The following is a 24899-nucleotide window of genomic DNA, read 5'->3' as shown; positions in this document are numbered from 1 at the left end:
CCACCTCTGGATCTGTTAGTGGTCAGGGTTAAGTCTGTTCTGTAAATTATCCAGACTAACAAGGAAAGAGATGCTGCTGTTGAATGTTTGACATGTCATTTATCTGCGAACACCGCAGGTGAACCGACCCTTTAAATGGGATTGTTACTTGTTCACATGTACAAATCCTTCTCTTACTTTCTCAACAGAGGAAGTTGAGGCCACAGAGGAGGCACCAGGTGAGTGCCGCCGTAATGTCAACACATTGTCACATGATCCATATAAAATCGCCTTCGCCACCCAAACGTGTTTCCCCTCTTTTTGTTTGCAGCTCCCAGTGAATGAAGTGCAACGGGAACGACTGCACAGATGAGTTTATTGGAAATGTCTTGCCTTGTTGTTGTATGTGCGAGTGAAAGCATGTGTAGGAGTTATTGTGTGAAGACGTTGCCTTGTTGCCAAGATGCAGAGCCTGTGATATGCTTTCAGTCAGGGTTCCTCCGCCATCACTGAGACTTGCTCCCCTCATGCCGGTGTATTGCTGCAATTTATGCTTGTAAACTGTACATATACAGAGTTATACGGCACTTAGTGTTTATTTTCAGAAGATGTCATCAGTCCAGTTAACTTAAATGATAAACTGTCTTTGACATTTCTATTCATTATCTTAAAGAGATTTATAATCGCAGATTTTCTTGATTTAACTTTTCTACAAACTTATAATTCTAAAGGAAACCAAAGCCAAATTTGATTTATTAAACTATATTATTTTTTGGGTAGCCGGCTTAGATTTTACAACAATGTTTGTAATGAATATGAAGCGCTGATAATTAAATGATTGTAATTTAATTATTATTAATATAACCGCACAAAATGTGTTTGTTTCTGATGTGTCAAGATTTCTTTCTGGAGGACACCCTGAAATCTGTAATAAGCTATGAACTGTTAAAAATCAAAAGGCCACCTTAAAAGTTACATCTAATACATTTACTTTCTTTAATATCTTAATGCAGGATGAATACATATGTCGGTGATATTTTAGAGCGAAATAACTAGTCTGCAATTAGGGGTTGGACTACTTTTGTTTATTAGTGAGAGATGCACTTTTATAATGCATTATACGTTTCTCTGGAGCAAAACAGACGCCGAGAAACCAAACCAGAAACAGCACAAAGAGGAAGCCGACTTGACCCTGAATCTGGCCACTGTGACCCAGGAATGTTAGACTGGTTGTACAGAAACAGTCACACTTTATCGTGACACTTTGTTTTATCCTGGTGAAGTAGGTGCTGCTCTATTGTCGAGGGTTTGATTCTACAATGTTAAATACCGACTGTAGTTTAGAGGTGCAGTCAACCAGCTACAGCTGAGAAACTCATTTATGCTTAAAACTGAAAAGTCCAGATCCTAGTTTGGCCTTTCATTTGTCATCTGTAAATACATGAAGGCTTCCACTGTACAACTATAAAGGTCCCTTGATGGTGAGGCTACAACTTGTTTGTGATGTGGCCGTCTAGTCAGGAGTCAGAGAGAGGACCGACAACAGCAACCGCCTCAATTTCCACCAGCCCACCCTGAAGACAAAAAGAAGGAGACAATGAGGACATAGGAAAGGAAGGCATTGTGGGTAATACCAATAGTACAATGCAATGCTTCTCTTTAATATGTATTAGAACAATATCTAGTTTAGCAGGTTAACATTTGCTAATCAGCAGTAAACACAGTACAACTGAGCTGATGATGTGTGAATTAGTTTTGCAGGTAATTCGTGATGAACAGACCTGATGATGCCAATTTGAAAAGTCAGGGATCACCAAAGTTATAACAATTCATCCTGAGCAGCTATATGTCGGTGTCCAGGGTTTTTTTGCACTTACTCTGGGGAGAGCAGCGACTTGGTAGGCAGCTCTGGCTGGAAAGTTACTGCTGAAAACTGGAGTGAAAACATTTACATTATAAGTATATTCAAAATCCACCAGGTAAATCTACAACCCTACATGTAAATGTAATATTTGATTTCTGGGTACAACTTTACAATGATAAATACACAAACCTTTAAAAAAAAAAAAGAACAGAAAAAAAGCATTTTACACAAGACAAAAAACATTCATAGAGTCAAATCTCCAAATGCATATAGAGTAATCACATGTATCAGACCCAGTCTTTGGATCACACTTGTCTTCCCTTGCGGGTCAGGGAAAGTTCCCTGGTTGTGGTTTAGGGTTGAGTCAGGAGGGAGGTGGGAGCGCTCGGAGACTATACCCGAGGGTCAATGGCCCGTGCTGCAAAGCCTGCTGGGAGGGTCGAGTTACATCTGTGCCTGCATGGCGGTGTCCATTTACAACTCACTGGGCGCTGCAGCTTCCATTACACCGGTCTGTTGTGATCCAGGAGGAAGTGCCCAGACTGAGCGGCCGAGAGATGAGGCTGCATTCATGCAGCGGAGGACGAGCTGAGTGAGCTTGTCTGTCAGGTGACTGCTTCACCTGTCACTTGTCATCTTCTGAGAGATGTTGGTGAAATATGAGACACCGCATGTATGCATCATGGAGTGAGCCGCTGGAATAATGTGTTTTATTGTACACTATTTCCACCTCCTTGAGTTTAACTCAATGCATTTAAGGCATGGAGCATACTGTATGTTTTGTTAGATAGAATATTATTTGTGTGCACTTTAGCAAATGGAATAACAAAAAGTTAAATGTGAAAGATTTTTAGAAAATTATTTTGCCAATTAATATTAAAAAAATAATAATAAAGGGAATAGAGTTATAAATTGTCAGATTTAATATTTGTTTCATGACATCGTGTTTTACTTTTAGTCTTATAAAACGCATCATGCGATTGCAAATTTGATAAATCAAATTATTACAGTAAACATATTTAGTTATTCAGGCTCCATCCACAGGAAGGTGTAGCATGACCATCAATAAAGACAATTTGAGTGTATTTAGATCAGTTTCATTTCTCTGATCATACCTCCCTTCACAAAGCAAACGGTCAGCGAGACCAGCGAGTAGACATTCAGTGCCTTGCTCAAGGACACTCAGCAGGCTACACACTCGCTAACATGCCGGCTTGAATCCACTTCCTCTCCTTGAAGAGCAGTCTCCTTAACCACAACCCCTATATTTCACAATAACACACTTTATAAAGAAAAAAGGGATAAGAAGGAACAAGCCAGCGGCCTGTTTGATAAAAGGAAGTGACAACCCAGTCCCACGGCAAACAGTGACTCAGGTGTTTGTGGAAGAGGCTGTGACAGGACCACAACAGTGAGGCTTATATAAAATGAGTAAACTGGGCTGCTTGTATAGGTTACATAGATGTAACAGCAGCTCTGACAACGTTGGTTAAAGGCTGCCCCTGTGTGGCTGCTCTTATACAGTAGAATATAGAGAAACACAAGAAAAAAACATGTAGCACATTTATCAATTTGATAAGACTACATCTGCTATTTTTAAATCTGCTTCCTAGCATGACATTAAAAGCACGACAACGTATTTCCTTACATGTTTTGTAGACCTCGTTGACGCTGTTAAAGTCGTTGATGTCAGCGAGCAGCACAGTCGTCTTCACCACTGAAATCAAAGGGTTGAGCATCTTTGAACATTCAAATCATATGAAAACAAAAGAGCAGCAGCTGAGTCCTTGAACAGCCGGACATCTCACCATTGGTGTAGTCACAGCCAGCTGCTTTCAGGATCTCCCCCATATTGACGAGAGCCTGAGGGATGAGAGACATTGGGATCACCTTCCGTTACATACATATACATATATATATATATATATATATATATATATATATATATATATATATATATGTGTGTTTTTTTTATTTAATTTTGCCTGGGAAGCATCCTCCTTTTAAGTATTATTATTATTATCATTATATAATTTACTGTTGTGTTCTAATTCGTAGGACTGCTCTACTGATCTTTCTAATGAACACATACATTAAAAAGGAGGGCTTAATTCCTCCGTTGAGATCAAAAGCATGTGATACACATCTGAGCTTCTTGATTCTCTTTCAGTTGCTTATACTGTTACTCTGGGAAATAATGTCAAACTGACAACTAAAATGGATCATCTGTCCGGCCTCACCTGTTTGGTCTGAGCCGTCACCCCTCCATCTACCAGCTGACCAGAGGCCACGTCCATCCCCAGCTGACCGGAGATGTACATTGTTCTGTCCACAACCACAGATTGGCTGAAGGAGAAGGAGAGAAAATTAATTTTTTTAAGGAATACTATTGTTTAAATATCATTATGTTGTAGTATGTTTTGGTGTATATAGTATAATCTGCTTTATAGTGCTGAATCAATTCATATCGTATTTCCTCATTTATAAATGGACAGCGTTTATAAAGGTGCATGCTGATGTAGAAATGGAAACGACAAAGAAAACGGTGAGCACACAAAAAAAAAATCTGAAGAATGTGTTTCTGAAACAAAACTGTACTTTAAAGATGTCAATGACCTGAATTTCATATCTAAACCCCACAGCCATTCTGTGACGCACGTTTTTGTGGTAGTTTATCAAGTGAAATGTTATGGCAAATGAAAGACAATACGACAATTTTACCACCAGACACCAACAAGTAACCTTGAATCCGAGACTCAAAATAAGAAAAGTCAGAGGCCATTCGGTCTGAAGTAACCACTGACAGCTCATTGGCCAGAGCAGGAACACCCCTCACTTTGTGCACAAAGTGAACAAGAACACACACTAAACTGCTGCTTTGTTAGATGATTACTGATCATCTCAGTTAATTTGGTTTCTATCAATTCATTATAAATCCAAACATTTTTTTTTTTTTTTTTGCATTTCTGTAGATGTATAGAGATATGTAAAGTCCACATAAAGTATTTCACATGACATAAATCCTCACCTGTATATTCCCTGTCTCACGGGGGCTTTTGGGGTGTAGAGGATTTGTCGACGAATAGATGCCATTTCAAAGCCAGCTGTCTGTCTCTACTCTGCTAAAAGTTCAGCTCCGACACTTTTTTTTTAATGCGGTCAAGTCAAGCAGGTGAGTTCATTGTACACCAAGACCCGCCTCCGATCAAACGTTGGACTGTCCCTTCATTCATCCATTCATTGAAGCGTTTTATGTCCCAGCTTCTGCCCCCACGTGCCGCTACAAATAGACAGGTATGCATATTATGTTCCGTTCCTTAAGTTCCCTTACCTGTAGGGGCCGATGGCAGCCGGGGCTGAAGTAGTGTTCACGATCTTTCTCTTGAGGACAGACATGTTTTCCTGATTTGTTTTTCCAAACTTTCTACACCGCAGACTGGCCGAGAATGAAGGGAGTCGTGTTGTGCAACAATGTGGCGAGAAAGCAGGAACAGTTGCCGTAAAGTTTACCGTAAAGTCGGCCAACAAGTTCACGCTGCTTTGTTTTTTGGAGACGCTCCTTTGTAAATGTTGTGCAAACAGAAAAGAGTGGCGTCCATAGTAGAAGAGTTACGGTACGACAGGAGGTCATTCATGGTGGTTTCTGCTGCAGGAGTCCATCTCAGAGGTTGAAGTCTGCTTTTATAATCTCAGGGATAAGATCAAAGGATTCCACTGCAGATATGGTTAACTATAAGTAACTTTTATTACATCTTGCACCTGCTCAAAATAAAGTATTACAAACAAAAGATAATAAATTAGGTGGTTCAAACATAAATGCTTACGTTCCACTCTTCACTCTCAAGTCATATTGCAGAAATAAATGAAAACAAAATAATATAGCTATATTTCAAACCGTGATTTCAGATAACTAAACATTATGGCCTATTCTCCGCAATGTTTTTTTACAGAGCAAATAGTTTCCGTTAAAGCTGAAAACCCAGCTTCCATAATAACTCACCTGTGCAGTTAGAAACATTCCACAACTAAAACATGCATAGTCTAAAACACGCAGAAATCAAGCCACATATATTTGACAAAGGGGAGAAATAATAACAGCTAAATCAGCTAGCATATTTAAACCAGTGTCACAAAATGAAAACAAGTTTTAAGCACATTTAATAAATAAATTGTGAATGCCTGTGTGCGAGTTGCAAATGCACTGGAGTCTTAATTTATGAGAATGTTAATGATTTCTGGGAAAGAAGTTGTTTAAAAAAAGAAAAGAAAACAAGATTGGATTAATTTGTCTTAAAGTGTTAACTCATTTTTAGCAACGTTGTCCATCAGATAATGTAACAGGTTTTTCATAAGATTATGGGATTCTCAAAATGTTGATTAATATGCAGTAAGTATGTGCTAAACCATGAAGACTGCATATTAACGTTAACGTGTAACAGCATCCTGTAGACATATTGTATACGTATTTAAAATAAAACTTAATTCAAAAGGATTAGCAGGTGTAAAAAAAATAAAAATAAACTAAACTACAACCAGCAGTGTGTTACCCTCAATGAGTAATAACAGTTTTCCATTAAACATTCAAAATTGTGAAATAAAGTTCAACTGAATCCCACCTAAATGCCAGAAAAAAAGCACATTCTCAACCAAACACTGATATAAGCTGCAGAGCAATTTGCTGAGAAAATCTTTAAGTAATTGTAAAAAAAAATGTGTCTGCAGATTCTGTTTTTCTAAAATGTACAGCATCAGACAGTTGAGTCTTTCATCTCAACCTGGTGAGTTTCTTTCTTTTAATGCAACCATAAAACCATTCATCGGCTACTAGTTTCTCTTCACTGACGCTTTGCATACGAGATGACTCAACATATTGTCGAAATAGTGTGGAACAATTATTAATATTAAATAATAAATCTGCAGGGCTTTTGAAAGACGCCACGGACATAAAGAAAAAAAAGTCGTTCAGTATGTTGGAATGTATTCGCTTGTCTATCTTTTTTTTTATACTTTAGAATGAATTTTGATGCCATCTCTGGTTTTAATTTGAGTAAATCATCTTGCTAAGTAAAAGCTCTGACTTTAAATTGATGAAGAACATCGGGGAAGTGGTACAGGTGGGTTATGAGGCACCAAGATGCCTGGAGTCAATATATAGACAGTGCACTGGATGTTAACAAGAAGCCCCAAAACAACATAATTAAATAAATGCTAATTAAGACTAATACAAAAAATTCCAATAGTCTGATCCACCATAAAAACGTGCATGATTCGTTCTTCACCACCGACATGATTTCTGTCATTTCTCTCCGTCCTCACAGCTTTCCACAGTTCACTTCCGACTCATCTCCAATTGAGGAAATGGATTTAACCACCTGACCAGGTTTAAATTTATTTTAAGGCATTCTCAACTATCAACATCATCTTGATTGTCTTTGGTCATGGACAAGCCTCCACAGCTTTTTGTTGCAGGTATTTCCAAACTAGGCTCTATATTATATTTACACTAAAAGTGAAAAGTCTGAGGAAAAAAAAGACCGCTCGTCAGTGACCACTGTGATTGTGCTGCTGCGACTGCCAGAGGAAAAGAGTTCCTTATGTGTTCCGAGCGTTTTCTGTGGAAAAGGGGGAAGTCATGTTGTGACTTTCAGACGTATGAAAGCCTTAGTTCTCTCTTTGGCCAGTCCTGAGTTTCATTCATGGGAAAGCAACTTTACAGGAGCTGTAGAAACAAATATAAGACTTAAATCGGACTTAGAACAGCATCTAGACGAAGTGTAGAAACAAGGCAGACGAGTGTCGATTCCAGGAGCCAAAATGGATGCAAAAGAGGCATCTAACTTCATTTAGAGGCCAGTTAGCAGGCAATCAGAACAGCAGTGGGCTTCCAACAAAGACAATAAGGTCATCTTAGTTCCTCTGAGTCAATGGGATGTAAGTTTTGTGGTGATGGTGGCTTTGGGGAGCCAAGACTAGCGCGAGAGGCACTCAGAAGTTCTGTTGTCGTCTCTTCTTCGCGTCCATGGCATCCAGGATGGGCTGCCTCTTGGCGGTGTAGCGCTGCCTGAGCTCCTCAATCTCGCGCTCCATCATGGGATCCAAGGCCGTCAGACGCAGCTGCAGCTCTTCAAAGTCCAGATTCTTCAGCTGCTTGACAGTGCACAAACACAAACAGACAATGAGTCTCACTCTATTTAGTGTAAGATCTGCTGCTGTTTTGCTATTTTTTTTTAAATTTGACAATTGGGGCACTGCTGTATATTCCTGTATGTTCAACCCCAATTAAATGACAGCAGATCACATGCTCAGAGAAGATGCTACTCACAAAGTCAAAATCTCCATCTTGGGGCACCTTCCAGTTGTCTGGGAAGACGTTCTTGGACTGGATGTGGTAGCCGGGTTGCTCCTGCGGCTGGTTGTGGTTGTAGTTCTCCTGCTGCTGGGCGGCCTTGTTGGAGTCCTGTTTGTCAAAATAGTCCATGAAGGACGGACGTATCGGCTGCTGAGAGGTGGCGTGTCCTGTGGAGGAGGGAGAGGTTTTCAACTCTTGATCATCTTGTCTCCTTAGTTAGTACCCTGGTTTTGCCATACCCATATGACAATATTACAGACAAGAAAAGCTAATAACATTCACACTCTCCTGTTGGCTCAAGCCTTCATTTAGCTTTCGTAGCATAAACAGTGGAGTTTGGTGGAAACTTGGGGTTTTATGATAGTTAAACTTAAGAAGTGTGAACGTGCTTCCGATTCAGTTACGGGCAGAAAAAGCCTGTGACTGAATCGACATTATGTGCGTGTGCTTACTCCTCATGGATCCCTGGTCTTCCTCCTCATCTTCATCATCATCACTGTTGATGACCATGGTGCCCAGGTCCGACTCTAGCATGGTGCTGCCGTGCTCAATCATGGTCTGTGCCCCGTCACTCATGGTGCTGGTGGCCCGCATGGTTCCTGCACCCTCTGAGCCGGACTTCACCATAGTGTGAGAGTCCACCTCCGTCTCCTCATCCTGGAAGACATTCAGTATGTCCTCAACATGTAGCCGTTTAATTAAGTCCAGTCAAATCTAGTGGTTGCTTGAACACAACCTTTACTGTTAACATCTCAGCATACGTACAGAGTTGTCGTCCTCCTCCTCCAGCTCTCTCTGCTGCTCCTGCTGCCTCTTGGCTTTCATCTCCATGGACTCAGTGATCAGGTCTCTCAGGATTGTGACCGGCTTGGCTTGGCTGACAAATGCGTGCTGGACATTCACAGAAGGAAAACAAAAAGGTGTTTTGTGGCAACGTTAGTGGCTCAATTGTTCTCTGACAATGTGAGTACAAATGGCGCACCCATGGTATTTAGTTCATCTCTTACATGTACTAAGTTAAAGTATTTCTACATCAGAGTGTCACTGAGTGCGTACACCAAAGTGTTCATGTTCTGCTCGTGTGTGTGTGTGTGTGTGTGTGTGTGTGTGTGTGTGTGTGTGTGTGTGTGTGTGTGTGTGTGTTCCAACCTGTAGGAGCTGTGTGGCGGTTGCTCTCTGCTCTGGATTCTTGACCAGACACTTCTTGACAAAGTCTGTGAATTCATCTGACCAGAGCTCCGGCTTCCTGAATGTTGGAGGGGGGTTGGTGGGGATCATGAAGATCGCCTGGAGAAAGAGGTTTCAAAAAGTCAGGTAGAATAACAAAGAAATCCTGCTTCTGGGCTGAGATGTGTGTTAGCACTAGGGTTGGGTACCGAGAACCGGTGCCAGTATGGCACCGGTTCCAACACGTCCGGTACCTACCGGACCGAAAAGCAACGCAGATTTCGGTGCTTCCTTCCGGTGCCTGAGCCGATTTAAATACTTTTTTTTTTACACTATTCTGTAAAGTTGCACGGTATATAGATACTAAAAAGGTAGCGCGGTGCCCGCACGCTAAAAACGATTCTTAAAATAGCGTGGATCAGAGCGCACTCGCTGCTCTGCTCTCTGTCTGCCTGCATGCAGAGCGGGGCTCGAGGGGGCGGGGCTTCCAGCGCTCACACACACAGCGCGCGCACACAGAGATCGCTGCAGGCACGAGCTTTTGAACGTCCATCCTCGGCTTGCTGGAACAAATCTCTCCAGTTGATATTAATGATGACGTGTAGTCGAGTAAAGCAGCAGTTTGTAGAATCCAACAGTTTGAGTTCTGTTGCACACGGTCCTCATATATATATATATATATATATATATATATATATATATATATATATATATATATATATATATATATATATATATATTTTATAGTTTCAAGCTGTAGTTTGAAGTCAAGTGTTTTGTATGTACTTATTTATTTATTTATTTATTTATATCTATAGTATACTTTAAACAGTTAATAATATTGTTCAATTCGAAGAAAAAAAATTGCCTTGGCAATAAAAAAGTATCGGTTCAGGCACCGGTATCGTTTTAAAAGTATCGGTTTAACACCGGTATCGGAAAGAACCCAAACGATACCCATCCCTAGTTAGCACAAGCTTTTTGAACAAACTGTGTACACTCACTCTCATGGGATGGATGTCAGCGTAGGGAGGTTTACCCTCTGCCATCTCTATGGACGTGATGCCCAGGGACCAGATGTCAGCAACACAGTTGTAGCCGATCTCCTGGATCACCTCTGGAGCCATCCAGAAGGGAGTCCCGATCACAGTGTTTCTCTTTGCCATGGTGTCCTTCAGAGAAAAAAACAAAGTTGGAAGTTTGGAAGTTTCCAAATAATTACATAGGAAATCACAAAACCAGTAAAAGACTATACATTCATAGTGGAAGTTTGAAAAGAACACTCTTTGCTGTCACTGGTACAAACCATCAAGCAACTGCTATAAATTACCGTTAGCTGTCCAGCAACTCCGAAGTCTGCCAGTTTGGCGTGTCCCTCTGTGTTGAGGAGGATGTTTCCTGCCTTGATGTCACGATGGATCTTCCTCATGAAGTGAAGGTACTCCAGACCCTTCAGCGTTGACTTCAGGATAGTGGCAATCTCCTCTTCTGTCAACTAATGTGAGAAGGGAAAAAACAACACAAATTAAATACGATCCAAAAGTAAACAAAGAAATAAGACGCAAGTGTGACTTATTGTATTATCTATTAAATTTCCCTCTTACTACATAGTAAAATAGGTTTAGAAAAATATTTAAATTGTTATGTCAGTGTCTACAGCAAAGGACCTACTCTGCAATCTATCATTTTAGCTTTTAGACAGTACAGTTAGGCACTGAGGTTTCATCCCCATCATTTGTATTAAAAGCAATGCCATGTTATGTCAATGTCTTGGTCAAACTATCATTGAGGATACACATTATAAGCCATTTTCTCTGAGTAAAATATAACAGAGAAACATAAAACACTAAGATTGTAATACAGCCACACACACGCACCACAAATATCTCTGTAAGCACCCACCGTCTTGTTGCGCAGTCTGATGATGTCAGATACGGAGCCGGCTCCACAGTACTCCATGACAATCCACAGGTCAGTGTTCTTGAAGTAACTGCCATAGTATTTCACTACATACGGGCTAAAAAGAAATGCAAAAAAGGGTGGTTATCAACGGAGAAGAAGTTTCGTTTAGAACGAAAACAGCAGAAGTGAGAAAACGCATGTAATTCAAGACAGAGAGCTGTTCAGGCTGCAGCAGCTAACCAATGCTGTTAAATCAAACATCAAACCTGGAGCAAAGTCCACTATGGAAACAAATATGATCCTTTAAGGACAATAATCCATGTAATGAATTTGGAGGTTTGGGGAAAGCTGTGTTAGCTCCTCTAACCTGTCACACTGCTGCATGATGGAAATTTCCTTGATTATCTCCTGCAGATCAGACTCCACTGGAACCTGCTTGATGGCCACCACCTGGCCTGACTCCTTATGGATGGCTTTGAACACGCTGCCATAGGAACTAAACACACATACGAGTGCAGTTACAGCGGACATTATTACAAAATGAATGCTATACACAACAAAAGAGGTGCATTTTAAAAAGTACAGATGGTCTGATGGACTTAAAATAGTTTCAGGCCATGGAACACAAGTGAAAACAGAGGTTAGTCAAGCGAAAGAAAAAAAATCTTACCCTTCACCGAGTTTCTCTAAAACATCAAACACTTCCTCTGGCTGTTTGGTCAAGCTGTCCTCACTCAGCTTTTTCAGCTTGCTGAAAAAAAACAAATCAGTTGTAACTTCAGTATAGACGGCAACCTAAAAAGAAGCAGTGAAAGCAATCTAAGACTACCACTGGAGCATCTGAAATCAAAATCATAGTGCTTTCCAACACCTAACATTAATACACATCTAATGGTTTTTCAATTGAATTAATTATTTTTTGGGAATAATGCATACAAAATAAGGTGTTAAAATATATAAATAGCCAAAATGTTTGCATACGTGTTCGCTTCCAACAAACAATACAGCAAGGGATTAATTAGTCGAGGTCTCGTTTGATATTAAGGACAGATAATTTGGGTTATTTAGGTGATAAGGTCTGAAAAAGCTTGAGTGATGTGGATTATGTCTAGCCAATAGTTTTACTCAGTTCAGTTTTTAACTTCTCTATCTTACTAAGTGCTGACATTTTGTTTATTATTATCAACCATGTTGGCTATTGATGAAAAATGTACCCAAGATTTTGAATTAATCATTTAATAATAATCTTTTAATTCAAGTATCACGTAAAATTACTACATTTTTCTAGGTCCAGATTCTGAAATATGAGGATGCGTAACTGTTCTTTATCTAATATCATTGTAAATTAGATAGATGGAATATATTTAGTGAGTAAAACAAAACAAACCCTTTGAAGGCGTCATCATATGATGAGGTAATGTATTTGTACCACTTAAGACTTAGATGTAGACTGAGCAATCTATTAATGGGGGAAATAGTTGAAAGATTACCTGATAAAAACAGTATCTAGCTTCAGCCCTAATCGTACACCTTATCATCAAATGTAAAGCATTACAGTAACATTGTACCTATCTGACTTTACATTTAGGCAACGTTATATGGAGAAGAACAACTCTTTAAGATGTATCATCTGGATACCAGCTGTGTCTCCCTCTCGGGTTTAATTATGATCTTCAGCTCCTGTGGGGTTTATTTGGCAAGACAACCACACGAATCACTATGGGAAAAAATAATAAAATGTTTGCCACGGAAGATCATTTGTTTTACTGGGGACGTGTACAATTGTTTCAAGTCACACACAATTTACTTATTTGTATTTAGTACATGTCCAAATAATAACGTAGCATTAGATCAAAATGTTCACTAAAAGGCACTAACGAACATTAACAGCTACCCGACAACGAGACGACCAGAAGCCTAAACACTGGGCCTGTGACTGTGGTCAAGATGCGACCTCTAAAATATTTAACTCGTCTTGACTGAGTAGAAAGTTTGACAGAAAACTGGTCAAGCTAACTAAGTTAGCATCAGCTAGCTCAGCGACAGTTAGCTAGCTAGCTAGCTAGCAGCTTGAAAGCACGTTTTAAACCGTCGTTACTACACGAACCTTTTGGGCGCAGACGTCTCCATGATGTATGACTTCAGATAATATAAAGGCAACGGACTAATATAAAGTTATGGCAGCGTTGGGGCCAATAGTCAAGATGTGAACATTGTCGACAGAGTCGTTGTTGTCAAAAAGGAGGGCCAGCTGAGTGCTCAGATGATGGACAGTCTGGTGACATCACGTTTAGATATTTAGAGAGCGCCCTCTGTCGGACCGGAGTGGAACACAAACACAGGACAACGTAGGTCCTTGGAAACCTAAAAAAAGCAACGACCTGCAATAAATAAACCACAAACACTATTTCATAACATGAAATATGTCATATATGATGTGCGTTGTTTGGCATAGGTTAAATTGAAAGAATACGCTAAACGTGACGCAATATCTTCTGACCAATCACGAGCCAGTTTGCTCGGAGGTGGACGATGCTTGTACGCATGTGCGCAGGCAGCAGTGTGTGATGTGAAAAGAGAGGTAAACATTTAGCGTGTTAAAACGGTGAGTCTTATTTTTATCTTCACTTTCCGTGTATTGTATGTGTACTATATTCATACAGAATGTTGAGGTTTCTGAAAGACATGTGTTGTCCACTGTGCCTCCAGCTTTAAACGGATCCTGTAGGTAACGATGACACAACATGCTGTTTCTGTGTGTTAGCATGCTGTAACAATACAGATGTGATGGTGTCAACATTGCTCCTTCTGTCTTTTACAGAGAAACAAAATGGATCCACAAAAAGATGTGCAACCGCCAAAACAACAGCCTATGATCTACATATGTGGAGGTATCATTACATTATAAATTATGTTTGTGTTTATTGTGCAGCTGCTAACGATGCTAATGTACCATTACTAACGTACTGCTATAGATGCTTCTTTACATGTTCTATCACTGCCAGTACATTATAACTATTTATGTTAACACATACGAAAATATAATTACACATAGTTCCAGGAGAACAGTAGTATTGTAATAATTGTGCTGCTGCTTTTCATAATATTGAAGATTTTACAGTCATGCTCCAAAATATCATGGTTTTGTACATTTAATGAATCGTGTTTTTAGTATTGTGTCATCCATACAGCTTTGCATAGAGCGCTACAAGACACCACAACATTGATGTAACCCTTTTTTGTAAGACAGCATATACGTTTAGATATCACACAGTCAAAAGATACACGTCAACATATACATTTTACAATATTCAGACCTTCATGTCGACAACAAATAATAAATTCACTGCCAGTACTGATACCAGTATGTATGTTCAACAAAAAATACCTAAATCAACAAAAGAAAAAGTGAACCCAAAGGTTTTAACCCTAAAGGTTAAACGAACTTCACAATTTTTTATGGTCTACACAAATATTTTCAGGATTTTGTTGAGCCACTATATGTAAAATTGACACACTGAAATCATCGTTTCACATTACAAATAATACAGTTCCCACAAATATATTATCACCTGAACATTTATGAATCTTCCAATGTAACTTAAACTAAAATCACTGGTTTCTAAATAAGCTGTAATACATGATTCACATTTATAAAACAAAATAAATATTTTTTTAACATTGACCTACCAATGCACACCAGGTTTCAGCATTAACTGAATAATTGCATAGCTATTATAGCCCATCAGATACTGAAATATATATTTAGGAGTTTAAAAATCTATAAATGCTAAATCATGTGACAGTATTATTTTTTTTACACAAATGCATAACAAACAAAAATCAATAAGAATCCCTGAGATGGTTTAGATGTTGTTTTTTGAGAAATGTGACCAAGAGGCATTCATCTTGTTTTTCTGGTGGACAAAGTATGTAATCGAGACACTGTTTCTAAATTACTTTTAACCTTGTTATGTATTCCTTAAGTGACATTTCTTGTACTTTATCAGCCGAAATGTACTCTGACACCGACTCATCTGCAATAAGCTTATAATGATTATATTCTAGCTAATAGTACTACTACTGATAGGAATTGGATATATAGGATATTTGTTGTAATATTCTTTTATTTTTTGCAGAATGTCACACTGAAAATGAAATTAAGGCCCGTGATCCAATCCGATGCAGAGAGTGCGGGTACAGGATCATGTACAAGAAGAGAACAAAGAGATGTATCCTTTAAATGTAATGTTCTGTGATGGCAAATTTATTTTTATTATAAATGATATGTATGATCTGAGAACTATACCTGTACATTACCTTGACTCTTTGATTTCAGTGGTTGTCTTTGATGCCCGATGAAGAAGAGAAGAGCGACCATTTAGATTTTTTTCTTGTTGTTGTTGTCTATTTTTCTAGTGGATGACCATGTAAATAAAACAATTGACAACTCCATATGTTTTGACGTTCTGGTCTGACTTATGGTTGAATCAACATTTTCATTTCGACACAAGTAGTGCTGTTTTTTTACCCAAAAGTAAACAGATAAAAGGTTTTGCTTTATTAAATAAACAAGATGTTTTAATAGCCTTGATTGTGTTGGCTGTTTTTATTCTTCTCATTTGATCCCATGGTTCATATATTAGTTCACCCACATATCCTTTATATGCTCAACAAGTCAGCAAGTATCACTTTTTAATGATAATATCTAAATGGATGAAGAATAGGAATACAGTATGTACAATAATTGAAAAAAAAATTTAAAATGCCAATTTCTCAGGTCTTCTATTAATTTTTTTCTTCTAGAATCTAGATTAATATAAAACATGTTTCTGCTATGTGAAATAATGCAATTATTCAGCTGTTATATGATGGTCCAACCTCTTTGGTTTGATTTAACTTAAAACAAAACCTTCTTCGAGTTGTCACCAGTTCAACTAGTGACTGATTTTTTTCATAAAACTCTTAATTGAAATGCTTGCCTTAAATTATCTGAAAATTTGCACTCAACAAATTAGAACAAGGTCTGAACGAATTTACATACGTTTGTGAAGCTAAATCATTTCTTAGGTTTCTGAGAAATATATGTTATTTGTTATAGGCAAAATAGAAAAAGTGTTTCATTTGGACACTGACCCTTTTTGTGGCCTCAACCCCTAAATTGGGAACCACTGGTTTGGTCCAGTAAAATGTAAAAAGACTACAGCCCAAATAATTGCCTTCATATTCCTTTCTGATTTGTTATTTTCACAGCAGCCATTCTGCCATGTCCAGTAGGAAAAGCACATATGTTACTTCTAACATTAATGATGGTTTAGTTATATCCGAGTGTAAGTCACGACAGTGAGCCAGCATGCGCAAAACTGAAGCGAATATTTCATCAGATTATTTAAAGCTGTGTCCCCTTGAAAAAGACATTAGAAGAAAACAAAACTTTGGATTTAGAATGAGAAAAAAAGAAGCAAAGCAATGCTTTTGTTTTGTGAGCGTCCAAAAAGCTAAAGAAGTATGAAAAAATATATCACAACAAATATTGTTTTCCTCTTATAAAGACGTGATGATTCAAGTATATTGATATATCTGCCTGTAGCCTGTACTGTACGTCACCGGCTGCCAGAGCCCTGTACCCTGAGGTCTAATCGGACGCTGTCCCGGCAGCAGCGCTGTCCTGCTGCAGCGCTGCATCGCAGTGGCACTTCCCCCCTCCGTTACGTCACACCCGATATCTCGTCCAGGGGGCGTGTCCTACAGAAATCCCCATCCAGCCTCAGACGTAGCTGCAGCTCCGCGAGAGGAAGAAGCAGGGAGGGAGGAAGCGCTTGAACACACTGCAGAGGAGTGCGACTATGGGTAACGCACAGGACAAGCCCCCGGGCAGCGGAGGAGGGGGCGGTAGATCGCATCAGGCCACGGCGGGGAACGGGACGCGAAGCCGGGTTGGAAGCACCGTGGAAAAGCCCCAGACTCAGAGAGCTGCGGCGAAGGGGGTGGCCAACGGCTCTCGGAGGGAAAACAGCCCTGCTGGTGGACAAGAGGAGCAGGGCAGCCCTGCAGAAGACACAAGTTATCTGGACGCCCCCGCTGGGGCCCTTCCTCCTCACCTGGCCCGGCTCAAGAACGCAGGGAACCACCTCTTCAAACATGGCCAGTTCGGGGATGCCTTGGAGAAGTACACACAGGCCATTGATGGATGCGCTGAAGCAGGTGAAGGAGATGTGAACAGTTTGCGTATTTTATTAGAGAATTGCCCTCATGAGCAGCATTTAATCCGAGGAGAAGCCCTGTTGATTTAGGTTCAAACTAAATCTGTTTACTCTCAGACATTTCTCAGTAGAAGCAATCCTGGGTTGTTAAACTTGACATGCACACTATACAGTACAATCAAAAAAACGTTATTAACCTATTATTAACATTGGTAGTGTCAATGTAGTTGCATGTCACAAGACATTGCAGTAAGGAGTTGGGCTTTATTTCTCTATAAATCCATTTTTAGTTTGGTTTCCATGGTGACGTGTTGAAAATGCTTATTTTGTATCAACAATCCAACATCCAAAGATATTCACTATACAATTGTAGAAATTGCCCAATTTCCCACTTTAGAAGATAGAATCTGAATTTCTGACATTTCTGTTAAAAAAAGACGAGTGTTTTTAACTGTAGTAAAGAGTCATGCAGTGAACAATAATAATACTTTGCCCTGTACTATATTTATACCTGTTTTGAAATAATCTTTAGCGTAAAAACATGCCCCTCTAATGTGCTTTTTGATGAAGAAAAGTCTTCAAAAGATGGCAGTCAAGCCACTCATGTAGGAACAACAACACTTTGGTGGCACAGAGTGAGACAGAAAGTCTCTTGTAGCGTCTGTGTACCAGCCCTCGTAAGGGTATCGGATACAAGTTGAGTGTCCCATGTCAATTTTGAATGCATTATGCTTGTCATGCTGCTCAATTTATTTTCTAAGTCAGCTTGCATGTGCTCATATCATGCATTATGATTCTAGTAGAGGGTGAGACAATTTTCAGATCCATCACCTGTGTGGATCAGTGATCACAAGTTCTTAGTCTAACGTCCAAAAACCGCAGCTGAGACTCGAGGTGTCGTTGGTGATTTGTAAATGCAGTGTTGGCACAAGACAACTCCGCTGACCGTAGTCGGAAGACATGAGCTGATGCACATGGGGGCTTTTAGGTGGGATTGGATGTCATGCTGCACCTTTTAGGAGCACTCTGCCAACTTTTACTCTCGTTGCTGGTAAGAGGGAGAGCTTTTTCTCAATGCTCACAGGCTGACAAGAGCAGACTAAACAGAGAGACTCTCAATGTAAAGCACTGAAAACAATGTGTGATTTAACCTTTTTATGACATTGTAAAAAATATAATCCCTAGTGTTGAGGAGTATCAGCACTGTTGTCTTCAGTCTTTGGGCACTGAAGCAGCACGTGATAACTGATGCTGCGTTGTCAGTTGTGAAACTGCAGTGGAGGCTCAGAGGAGGAAGGACATTATAGAAAATGACGATCGCAAAAGTAAAAAAGAGGTGTTCTTGATATGAAGTACTAGTCTGTCTTTACACCTACAGTATGTGTTGAAAGATGACTGGATTGTTGTTTCACCATTTAGATAAGTGGGTTGTATTTGTTCCCCTGCAGGCATCGACAGCCCAGAAGACCTGTGTATTCTCTACTCCAACAGAGCGGCCTGTTTCCTGAAGAATGGAAGCAGCACAGACTGCATACAGGACTGTAACAAGTACGTGACAAGTGTCATCTCTGTGCTGATGTGTTTCTGTCAGATTTAAAAGAGTACTCCACCGATTTATTATTGTTCTCCTGTAACATAACTTTTTCAGGTTCATGAAAAAAAGAATATCAAAATAGATGCAACAGGACTAAATAGTCTTTTATAGTCTGTGCACACTTCTTCCTTGTCAAAGCATGGTGCCTACATTACCCACAATTCAACTGAACTGTCTTTATACGCAGTCACACATCTCTGTACTTATAGACTTTGATGTGTAGAATGGGTGCAGTACTCCTTTAAGATAGAGTTTGCTATTGTTGAATTTGCCTCTGTCTCAAAATGAAAGATATCAGCTTTTGTAATTAATTTAAATTAAAATTTTAATATCTCAGCTTAATTTCAGGTAATTATCAGTATATTAGTGTTTGATCTCAGTTTATTACTGCATGGTTTTCCATGTGTATTGAAATAATCTAAAGACAAGTCTATATCTTTTTTGTTGTGCTACATATGGTGACATACATTATTATTTCATGTTAGCTTTTCCATAAACCGTATAATTTATTTTCATATAAATGCTTCCTGTTTTGTTATTCAGGTTTAGTTTTACTCTTTGTCGACACACACACACACACACTCTGAGACCATGTGTGGTGTGAGGGGGCTGCAGGAATGTCTCAAGCAAAGACTCACATGTTTATGAATGGAGAGCTACAGATCAGACCAGTTACACCTGTGAGTCCCCATGAACAGGTGTAGACGGTTTGATCCTCTGTCTCTGCGTCTTTCTGATCCTCTTAGGGCTTTGGAGCTGCAGCCGTACTCCTTGAAGCCCCTGTTGCGTAGAGCTATGGCCCATGAGTCACTGGAGCGCTACAAAAAGGCCTACGTGGATTATAAGACTATCCTGCAGATAGACACCAGTGTGCAGACGGCTCACGACAGTGTCCACAGGTCAGCTGAAAACAGTTACCCATTATAAACTGAAGCAACTTAATGGGCCTTCTGTAACTTGTCAAGTTGGGTAAAGAAATCTAGAGGTTTCAAGATTAAAGTTAATTCAAAAGTGTTTCTTTCTGTTCTGTATGTACCTGTTCCATCCTTACACATATATTTCTTATAATATGTATGTTGAAACATTAGACACCATTCTTGTTGACGTTTCATGGACAAATAAATTGTACAATATGCATTTAATAAGGGTTGAAGCGCCGGTTAATCTTGTGCCGTCAAGGCCGGAAAGTTTGTACATCTTCATTTGGCCAAACTGCTCATTTAACTGACGAGGAGAGTTTCCTAATTATTACCATTTTTGTTATAATTCTTCTAGTCAGACAACAAAACTGTTTTCTAGAAAGCGTATTTATTTTTCAGTCAGTGCTTTATGTCACAGCAGGAAAAGAACATGTGTAAATTGTGAATGACGACCGAACCCTGCCGTGGTTGCAGCATTAATCTGGCTAATTACACTGCGTGTTGTACTGTGTGTGTGTGTGTGTGTGTGTGTGTGTGTGTGTGTGTGTGTGTGTGTGTGTGTGTGTGTGTGTCCTCCGCCAGGATCACGAAGATGCTTATCGAGCAGGAAGGTCCTGAATGGAGAGCGCAGCTTCCAGAGATTCCCGTCGTCCCTCTGTCCGTCCAGCTGCAGCACAGAGACAAACCAATCAGCGTGGAAGTGGCTCAAGCCCGAGCCGCCAGGGCTACTCAGGAGGAAGGTCAGTGACATCACTTCCTCTCAGCTTAGGGAGGAGTTGTACGTTTAAAATACAAACATGTGCTAAGTGTATTTATAACCTCCTAGTCTTCCTCTGGACCGTCCACAAGCACATGTGCTCACGTTCTAACACGTATAGTGTGTGAGAACATGTACTTCCTGATCCAATAGAGTTCATAGGATTAAAGCTATCACTATGTATACCTGTGATTTACTTGCCGTTGAAAGCTTTTGTTCTGACATATAAAAGGAATCTGCCACCTTTTCCCCTCCCTAGTTTGACAAAATTACTTGAATTTTTAAATAAAACCCCCTAAATTATGGAGTCGTACGTCAGCGTCAGCGTCAGAAGTCGATCAGTGAGAATCAGCGTGTGCGTCTGTGTGTGTGTGTGTCTGTCTGTGTGTGTGTGTGTGTGTGCGTGTGTGTGTGTGCGTGTGTGTCAGTGTGTGTGTGTGTGTCATCAATAATGCAGAAAAGTGAAGGCGATCCACATGGAGTGTAGCACTGCTGTAATGGAACAATCCAGGTCAGGTTTCCTGTAGGATGCTCCTGCTCACACAGACCTGTAGACTCCATATATATTTATATCATATATTTAAATATATGTGAACATGTTGTGTGGTACACATTTATAAACACACACATACACTAAAATATTGATAAATGGCTTTATTTGTATGCTCTGCATTACATTTCCATACACAGGACTTTAATCTTGCACAGATAAAGCACCTGACCTATACAGACACACGCACACGCACACGCACGCACACACACGCACACACACACACACACACACACACACACACACTCATAAATAAGAACGGAGCTAATCTCTGACTAGCACACTGCTGTTGCTGGGGAAACAGATGGGAGATGGTTCGGCATGATGTCAGTGTTTAACACCTCCCGTTTAAATCCGGTTTAGTTGAGTTTATAAAGGATAAAATATCAGAAGATACCAACTTCTTTCTGCCTCTCTCTGCCTCTCTCTGCCTTCTTTCAGCCAAACCGGTTCGCTACATTTTCTACCACATGCTCTCTGATTTTCCAACTGCTCAGTCACCAGACTCCCTCATCCACACGCTCACATGTTTTGTCTTATTGCTTTCGAGCATCTGTTACCTGATCATTAACCTGAACCTGCCAGTAAGTCTTTATATATCTTCATTGTGGCACAAAAAATACTTGATCAGTACAAGTCTGTTTCCCCGCTCACAACAGCCCGCACATCTGGAGACTCTTATGTGGAATATATGTCAACTCACTTTCACTTAGTTTGCGTCTGTTTGGAAGTTAACGGTATTCCTTATAAACTGGACATGTACATAGTTTTTCTGTGGTTTGGTAGTTAGTTTTAAATTGAATAAAATCCACTTAATAACACACGACGTTTTGTGATTTATCTCTGAATTAGTGAGAAATAATAAATGGACAATCTAAGACGAATGGATGAGCATATACTGTATATACTGGAGGGTAATCCCAATCAAATAACATTGAGAGGCTCCTGAAATTCAAAATGCTTCTTGATCTGCACACGTAAACCTAATTTGAGAGTATTGTGCTTGAATAGCTACAGATAATTTAGTTCTCCACTGTGGTTCAACTGTTGATGCCGATATAAAAAAAAAATCTCCCATAAGAGCTTAGTCTGCCTGCACATGTTTGATGTCATGTATGGTTTTATTGTATACTATTATATATAATGTGTATATTATATAGGATCCTTAAAAAACAAGATAACATAATACATTAAAACAGAAAAAAATACTAGTGTTAGTGTGAAATGAATCCATATTTTGTATCATCTTCTGAGTCGATTGATCAATAATACTGGTGCTTTGCCCATCAAGGTCAGCTACAGAGCAGTTTTTGGAATAAAAAGTCTGACTGAAGACATACTGTAGAAGTAGTAGTAGTAGAAGTAGTAGTAGTAGTAGTAGTAGTAGTAGTAGTAGTAGTAGTAGTAGTAGTAGTAGAAGTATTGACAGACCTCTCAGCCAGAGAAAAAAATTACCTTGGAGACGATATGTGGCAAGTGTGAATTTCAGGCCTCGATGAGTCCGTTTTCTTGTCTCACTAGATAAATAATTTATAATTGGGTTGTTTGGTGTTTTGTGTGTGTGTGTGTGTGTGTGTGTGTGTGTGTGTGTGTGTGTGTGTGTGTGTGTGTGTGTGTGTGTGTGTGTGTGTGTGTGCGTCTTTCTCAGCACAGCAGAGAGCTCAGTAAGTAGGAGTTGTCTCATCCCCTCTGGTCCATTCAGCCTGATGGGATTTATTGATGTGTCTTGAACAAGTTTGTGAGCTGGACTGATGGGAAAAGCTTCTTGAAAGACAATGTTCAATACAGTGTAACATATCTGTAACCTCATTGAAACTGACTAGTTCAGGTTGTTTGTTTTGTCTTTCACCTGTTTCAGTGTTGCATTGTTGCTAAATTGCAAATTTCTGTCAACAGCCAGGAGAAAAGATGCCTCGTTTACTTTATTAAAACGGGAAGGCAACGATCTGGTCAAGAAAGGCCACTTTCAGGAGGCTCTGAAGAAGTACAGCGAGTGTCTCGCATTAAAACCTGATGAATGTGCTCTCTATACAAACAGGTACGCATAAAGCAACCCTAGTGCGGGCAACTCTAGCAGGAAAGTACCTGAATTAAACTGTGAAAGAAACCCTGTGTGCTTTCGTGTCACAGGTAGACATCCTGCTGATTCTAACCCTGGCTTATGATCTCCTTTAAGGACAGTCTAACAGGAAAAACAGTAGAGGGCACTACAGGATCGGCCATCTCTCCAATCCATAACTCCCGTTGCCTCTAGCAGTACGTGCTGCTTTCACTGACCCCTGTACTCTATTCCACTCTAGGGCCATTTGCCTCCTGAGACTGGATCGCTTTGAAGAGGCCAAACAGGACTGTGACACCGCACTGCAGATGGAGCCGGGCAACAAGAAGGCCTTCTACAGACGGGCCCTGGCTTACAAGGGTTTAAAGGTGCCCGTCTCTCCCGCATCAACACACACATTCATTTATTTATTTGAAGCAATTAGATTGGGCAGGTGGCGGCTTTCATTTATCGGTAATATTTTTCATCCACTTTCTCTTAATTCATGTTTTTTCTAGGACTACCTGTCGGCCAGCAGTGACCTCCAGGAAGTCCTCCACCTGGACCCAAAAGTTCAGGAGGCAGAGCAAGAGCTTGAGGTGGTGACGAGCTTGCTGAGACAGAGCCTGATGGATAGTACTTCACACACACCACGGGTAAACGGTTGTTTATATACACACACACAAAATTCAAGAAGTAATTCAGCAAAACTGAAAAAGCAAGGTTTTGCAAAACATGTTTTGTAACTTCCCCCAAGTTAAAATATTTCTTACAAATATACATTTTCCAGATCATTATCAGGTTATTTGTCAACATTGTCAGACACTTAATATTGTGTTATCATGATTTAGTTGAGCAGATATGTTATTTACCCAAACCATCTTTTCTTTTTAAATTGCCCAAACTATTCTTTAAAAAAAATTAAAATGTGTTTAACTTTGAATGGCTTCATTTTAGAGTAAAATTGATGAACCTCATTTGCATTTAATGTCTAAGAGAAATTATTATTTCAGTTTTTGAAACCATAAGTCATAAGAAACATATAATATAAAAGATGTAACATAAGAGACTTTTTTTTAACAATCCATGTGTTAAAATGGTAAAAACAATCAATAAGCACTGCGTACCTTTTTATTGATTCACCTGCTCATTTCCTCTAGGCTTGATGTTTATGGAGGACGGAGGAGGTATGCACACGTACTGTTGTGTAGCAGTTATAGAGGAAAAGGACTCTCAAAGCCATTGTTTGCAGTAAGTAAGACCTGAAAATTTTGAAATGACTGGCGTTGACTTCTGGGACGGGCTCCTTGGATGACCAGCTTTTCAGCTCTGCACCATCTGCAATGTGTGCAAACCACACCATAACTCCCGAGTACACGCCTTTCATAACGGGCAGCTTTATTTAAAAAAAGGCTAACATTAAAGGTACTCATGACCTGCTTGCACTATAAATCATTCACATGACGTAATGTACTGTACATACAGATCGATTGTAACAGGCTGCAGAGCGCTGTTTTATGGTGGAGTAACACGAGGAGGCGGAAGAGTGTATTATGTGTGCCTTATTGAGATTTCT

General features: G+C 39.7%; 4 protein-coding genes across 4 annotated transcripts; 2 read left to right on the top strand and 2 right to left on the bottom strand.

Annotated features, from left to right (window-relative positions):
- Positions 1–411: 411 nt before the first annotated feature.
- On the bottom strand, positions 412–5297 carry LOC306749081 (2-iminobutanoate/2-iminopropanoate deaminase-like). Its single transcript, XM_079232326.1, has 6 exons — positions 5175–5297; positions 4084–4189; positions 3652–3706; positions 3492–3560; positions 1857–1912; positions 412–1553 (listed from the first exon to the last, which is right to left on the bottom strand). Exons 1-6 carry the CDS (start codon positions 5237–5239, stop codon positions 1497–1499), a joined length of 408 nt encoding a protein of 135 aa, XP_079088452.1. The 5' UTR covers positions 5240–5297; the 3' UTR covers positions 412–1496.
- Positions 5298–5566: 269 nt separating this feature from the next.
- stk3 (serine/threonine kinase 3) lies at positions 5567–13517 on the bottom strand. Its single transcript, XM_079231681.1, has 11 exons — positions 13369–13517; positions 11932–12012; positions 11629–11757; positions 11262–11376; positions 10690–10854; positions 10364–10531; positions 9342–9479; positions 8958–9083; positions 8645–8849; positions 8166–8359; positions 5567–7987 (listed from the first exon to the last, which is right to left on the bottom strand). The coding sequence occupies exons 1-11, from the start codon at positions 13389–13391 to the stop codon at positions 7829–7831; spliced, it is 1503 nt and encodes a 500-aa protein (XP_079087807.1). The 5' UTR covers positions 13392–13517; the 3' UTR covers positions 5567–7828.
- Positions 13518–13791: 274 nt separating this feature from the next.
- polr2k (RNA polymerase II, I and III subunit K) lies at positions 13792–15850 on the top strand. Its single transcript, XM_079232350.1, has 4 exons — positions 13792–13866; positions 14083–14152; positions 15401–15493; positions 15601–15850. Exons 2-4 carry the CDS (start codon positions 14092–14094, stop codon positions 15621–15623), a joined length of 177 nt encoding a protein of 58 aa, XP_079088476.1. The 5' UTR covers positions 13792–13866; positions 14083–14091; the 3' UTR covers positions 15624–15850.
- Positions 15851–17107: 1257 nt separating this feature from the next.
- Positions 17108–24678, top strand: spag1a (sperm associated antigen 1a; the record flags this gene model as incomplete). Its single annotated transcript, XM_079231903.1, has 8 exons — positions 17108–17465; positions 18913–19012; positions 19805–19957; positions 20561–20718; positions 23182–23323; positions 23586–23712; positions 23842–23979; positions 24484–24678. 8 exons carry the CDS (start codon positions 17108–17110, stop codon positions 24487–24489), a joined length of 1182 nt encoding a protein of 393 aa, XP_079088029.1. The 3' UTR covers positions 24490–24678.
- Positions 24679–24899: the final 221 nt, after the last annotated feature.

The sequence above is a fragment of the Taurulus bubalis genome (genome assembly GCF_910589615.1).
Source record: "Taurulus bubalis genome assembly, chromosome: 16".
NCBI classification, from domain to species: domain Eukaryota; kingdom Metazoa; phylum Chordata; class Actinopteri; order Perciformes; family Cottidae; genus Taurulus; species Taurulus bubalis.
The sequence above is the reverse complement of the archived record's forward strand: the minus strand, read 5'-3'. Positions and strand labels throughout refer to the sequence as shown.